This window comes from Primulina eburnea, unplaced genomic scaffold, assembly GCF_022965805.1.
Source record: "Primulina eburnea isolate SZY01 unplaced genomic scaffold, ASM2296580v1 ctg675, whole genome shotgun sequence".
Taxonomy (NCBI): domain Eukaryota; kingdom Viridiplantae; phylum Streptophyta; class Magnoliopsida; order Lamiales; family Gesneriaceae; genus Primulina; species Primulina eburnea.
This window is the reverse complement of record NW_027331452.1, coordinates 112812-118002: the sequence shown is the minus strand read 5'-3', so window position 1 is coordinate 118002 and position 5191 is coordinate 112812. Positions and strand designations below refer to the sequence as shown.

The following is a 5191-nucleotide window of genomic DNA, read 5'->3' as shown; positions in this document are numbered from 1 at the left end:
TGTTGAATTAATTAAATAATATTGAGTCTTGTAGAGCTCAATTAAATAATTATTTAACTAGTGGGACTTGAGTAAATTCAAGTAATATTTAATTAGTCTCAAATATGTTTGAGATGATTAAATTTAGTCCAAAGTTTTTAATTTGATTAAAAACCATATAATATGTATGCATGGGAGGTGAAGGGTTGGGAGACAACTTTTTCAATCTCCAAGGCTTGGCATGCTACTTTTGTCTTTTGCTTTTTGCAAGTCCAAGACAACTCATTCTCCCTTGTCTTGACAAGAGCATGGCCGAAATTTCTCAAGGGGATTCTCTCCAATTTTCCCTCATTTTGTGTTCTTCAATTGTTGAAGAAAAACACTCACTTCTCAAAGAAAAATGCCATACATTTTCTAGTGCAAGTGTAAGGTGGATCTACCTAGTTGGTGGTGGGCTTGATTGGAAGAAAGGAGTCCAAAAGAAAGGTGAAGCTTGTAGATTGTCTACCTTCAAGAGCTAAGGTGTTTACACCTTAGTTGGAGCCATTCATCAACCTCAAGAGGTTGATAGGTAAAACTATTTCTAACACCCTATGTATGATATTTGGTGTTTGTTGTATTTGCTACACAATTATTTGATGGTGGCCGAAAATTTTTCCCTTAAAATTCGAAATTTTAAAATTCCGTTGCGCTTCCGGTCACCGTAACCGATCCGCTTTCAAGTGGTATCCGAGCTATGGTTACGATTTTGTGTAGCAACTACAAGATATTATATTGAGATTGATTTCTAACCGCATGAGAACAAAATTTTGCAACGAAATCAAGGCTTGAAGATGATACGTTGGGAACAAATCTAGCAAGCGGACTAGGTCAAGTTATAGTAAATGGACGATGAGTCCAAGTATCGATCCCACAGAGACTAATATTTAATTACTAGAATTTTTATCACTTAACTTAAGCTAGACAAAATAAATAAAAAGATGATACGTGGATTATTAATCTAAACTTTAAATAAAATAATTGCAATTAAAAACGAGGGATTCAAATATCAAGGAGGGATTCAAATTCAAATAAATAACTAAGACACACAACGGTACCAAACTCTACTATATTGACACGTGTTAAAATCCAATTAATTATTTAATTCATGACAATCACGGTGAAATCCCCAATTTTATTTATTAAACGATTCCTCGAGTTAATAAACCTATTTAAGTCTAACAGTCCAATTATTTCTAATTGAATTTAATTAGATTTAAATGCATTAAATCTTCGTGGAATTTCAGTTTTCACCTAAAACCGCCCACTGAAACCGAATACTATTTCTAGTCAGTTTAACCATGTGTTGATGACGTCTTTGTTGCTATATTTAATCAATCATCTTCCGAGTCGTGATTAATCAACATACATGTAAATAGTTGATCAGGCTATTAACAAGAAATATTAAACTAACATTAATAAATAATTAAAATCAAGAAAAATAATATAATGAAAATAAAACAAATATCAAATAAAGTATTGTTTGGTCCTATTGTGTTCTTAGCCTAAAGAAAATTATTCCATGAATTCAAAAGAAAAGTGAGAACACATATTTAAGTTCATAGAAGAAAACAAAATAAAGAATGAGTGGAAGGAATTCTCAGTGATTTGTAGTGTGTGTGAGGAATTCCTCGCTGGTTTTGCCTTCCTTCTTCCTCCCTTCTTTTCCTTCTTCCGCGTTGTTCTGCTATTCCTTTTTTCTGCACTTCCGTTCCCTCTCCTTCCTTCTTTGTCTCTCTCTTCTGCACGCTTCTCTCCTCTCTCTTCCTTCTCCCTGGTGTTCTTCTTCCGTGTGGTATTCTGTTCTCTTTCTTTCTCTCTCCTCTGCCTCCTTTTCTGTACGCTTCTCTCCTCTGCCTCTCTCTTCCGCGCTGATATTTTCTCTTTTGTGCGCCTCCTTTTCTTCTCTACGTTTCTGCCCTTTTATTCTTCTTAATGGGCCTCCTCCTTCTTTTCCTTTTTAAGCCCATCTCTGTAAAAGAAAGTGTAGATAAGATATTTATACAGATTTACATAGATTTTTCCAAGATTTCAATATCATCAAGGAATAGAATATAAGAGTATTTAATTTCCTTTTTCTGATATTTTGTTCCCTTTGAAATCAAGTAAATTTATATTATCTCTCAATTTAAACACTTTTCACATTTTATTCAAATCTACAATTATTAATTAGATTAAGCACATAATTAGGGATAAAAAATCTAGATAAGCACAAATAAAATCCCTAAATCTCTATAACATTTGGGCTTATCAATTCCCCCACACTTAAGCCTTTGTTCGTCCTCGAACAAATAAGAGAATAAAAATATAACCGACGAATACTCAATGATTCACCACAAAATTGACACAATCAACACTTTTCAACCAACCAAATTCCATCACACTCAATCAAAAGATCACAATTCGAAAATCATAAAATTCACTTTCGTTGCAACTTTAAAACTCAAGCATTCACTAGCAAAGATCAAGATAATGAGACGTGTGTAGTGTGGAAGTCAAAACTCATATTCCTCAAAGGTGTTTTAGTTCAAGGAGTGCTCATATTTTTCTGAATTTTTTTTTTTTAAAGAAACTTTCCATAAGCTTGTATTTCATACCTTTCTCCACTAAATGTTGGAGGAATATGACCCGGTCAATAGGTCTTTTCAAGCTTATAATGTTAGGCCACGGCTCACGGCTACAATAAAGGTAGGGAGATTCAAAATGAGAGAAAATAAACAATTATTCCTTCAGTGCATTCCTTCATCTCTTATTTTCCTCCTCATTGAATTTCATCATTCCTCCATCTTTTTTTCATCTTCCTTCTACTTTTATTCATATTCCCCCATATTTTTTTCTCTTCCTTCATATTTGTTCAATCATCAACGACATTCTGTTTTAGGTTTTTCAATCATCACATCATGCAACATTCCTCCATCTTTTCTTTTTTCATTACATATATTTTTTTCATCAATCCCCTTCACTTTATTCATGATTTTTTTCAAACTCCTCCAACTTTTTCTTATCAAATATCAACACATGGGAGTTATTAAAAATTTTAAAGAGCTAAAGGGGTTTATTACTCTCAAAATTAAGGTAGAGGAATAGTGTATATGCTAAATTGGGTAGTTGATGTGGGATTTTGAAAGAATTCGAATGGGGGCTAATTGTATGTCTTTGACACACTCCATTCGATTTATTAGGCTCAAAAGGGGATACTAGGGGTATGAATGATGCATTTGGTAGGCTCGAAAGGCTCAAACGGTCCAAAAATCGCCTAAATCATCCCTAAGTCATTCTCCTCCGTATTTTCGCCTCGAAAGATAATCAGAAAAGTTCTAGATTGTTTCTTTTGTTTCTCTTTTTTTTTTCGATTTTTTCTTTTCTTTTTTTTTTTCATGAGCTCACCTTTTACCAATTCACGATTAATTCATATAAGTATGACCTAAAGTGCATAGATTATGTCTCAAAATATGATACAAAACTAGTTTGTGCTCAAATCCTTCGGCTACAACTACAGCTCATCTCAATCAATTATAGGTGTGATTCAATCTCTCGAGTGATCAAAAATCTAGAAAATCAATTAGTGTGTCATGTAATCACAAGTGCGGTTTCTCAAAGAATAACCAAAGAAAAAAAAAATTTCATGTTCGAGGATTAAACATTTAAGCACATGCTAAGTGTTGTGAAACCAAATACAAATTCCCCCCCACACTTAGATTTACACTGTCCTCAGTGTCATGCTATTCAAAAAGAATATAAAAGTTGGATGTAGAATAGTAAGAGAGCACTTCCCTGACAGTGTTGCTTTAAATTCCATGGAGTGCTACATGGGGATGGTAGAATTCCTCAGTGCTGGAAATCTTTTATTTCAACAGTTTAGCTTTTCCAAAGTCTAAGGCATCTTACTTCATTCCAATATTCCCTACACACACTAAAATCACAGAGAATTAAACTAACAGACTGAAAAAGTAAAAAAAAAATTAATAATAAAATAAAATAAAACGAAATAAAATAAAATAATTCACTGGGTTGCCTCCCAGCAAGCGCTAAATTGATTGTCTATAGCTAGATAATGGAGAAGCAGCCTTCAAATAGCGGCTTCCGCCCATAGTAAGTATCATACGATATTACATATGGGTCTTGATTATGTGTGCCCTCAAGCTTGGCATGATATTGACATTGTAAGCTCGTCGCTCCAACAACACTTGGCAAAAATTGATTATTAGGGGAAGAACAATCCAATCCATGATAAAGCTCGTAAAGGATGTAATATTCTTGAGTTTGCGTTGATGGAAATAAAGAATCTGCTGGTGGAATATATGTTAAGACCATATATGAGTTCAAATCCTTCGACTTGTGTTCTTCTAAATCCTCCAACTTCACTTCTGCCTCATCTTTGCGTATGGATTCCTCGAAGAATTCTTCTTCCTCCAGCTCCACTTCTGCCTCATCTTTGCATAGGGATTCTTCCAACTCCACTTCTGCCTCATCTTTGCATATAGATTCCTCGAAGAATTCTTCTTCCTTCAGCTCAAATACTTGTGGAAGATCAGATTCAGATGAAATTTCTACATGATTTGAATCACTCTCGAAACCTTTATTGTTTGAGTTGTCATCATTCACCCATACCTGATTGGTCATTAATTGATCGACAAAAATCGCTTCGTCCTCTTGGTTGATTTCGGACACTGGTTGCATTAGAAGCTCAATCTGTTCATCGATGAAACACAAAGAGTTGACCATCTTCTTCCACTGGGCTATGATTTCATCTAAATGTGCACTACGCTCTTCTTGTTGCTCAAATGGTTGGTTTACAAAATCGGGGCAAAATTGTGGAGGATATTGGTGACTCCAACCCTGCAGTGAAGGATCACAATGCCAGTGGTAGTCGAAATCTGCCATATCATTTAACAAGTGCATCGCACTGCTGTATTCTCTATCAAATAAGTGACTACCAGTTGCCAATGCTCCATAATTTACCCAACTTCTAGTTGCCTCATCCAAACCAAAATAGAAAATGTGAATAAGAGTGTAGTTTGACGAATCGTGAAACCGAAAGTTGTTTGCAAGATCATTGAATCTCCCCCAAGCAGCATAGAATGGTTCCGAGTACTGTTGTGCAAAATTCGTGAACACTCCTCGATGATCCATCTTGAAGTACCTCGCAATAAAATAAAAATAAATCAAATAA

At 34.7% G+C, this 5191-nt stretch overlaps 1 protein-coding gene across 1 annotated transcript; it reads right to left on the bottom strand.

Annotated features, from left to right (window-relative positions):
• Positions 1-3706: 3706 nt before the first annotated feature.
• LOC140821656 (uncharacterized) lies at positions 3707-4919 on the bottom strand. The gene is made up of 2 exons (XM_073182190.1): positions 4630-4919; positions 3707-4524 (listed from the first exon to the last, which is right to left on the bottom strand). Exons 1-2 carry the CDS (start codon positions 4900-4902, stop codon positions 4066-4068), a joined length of 732 nt encoding a protein of 243 aa, XP_073038291.1. The 5' UTR covers positions 4903-4919; the 3' UTR covers positions 3707-4065.
• Positions 4920-5191: the final 272 nt, after the last annotated feature.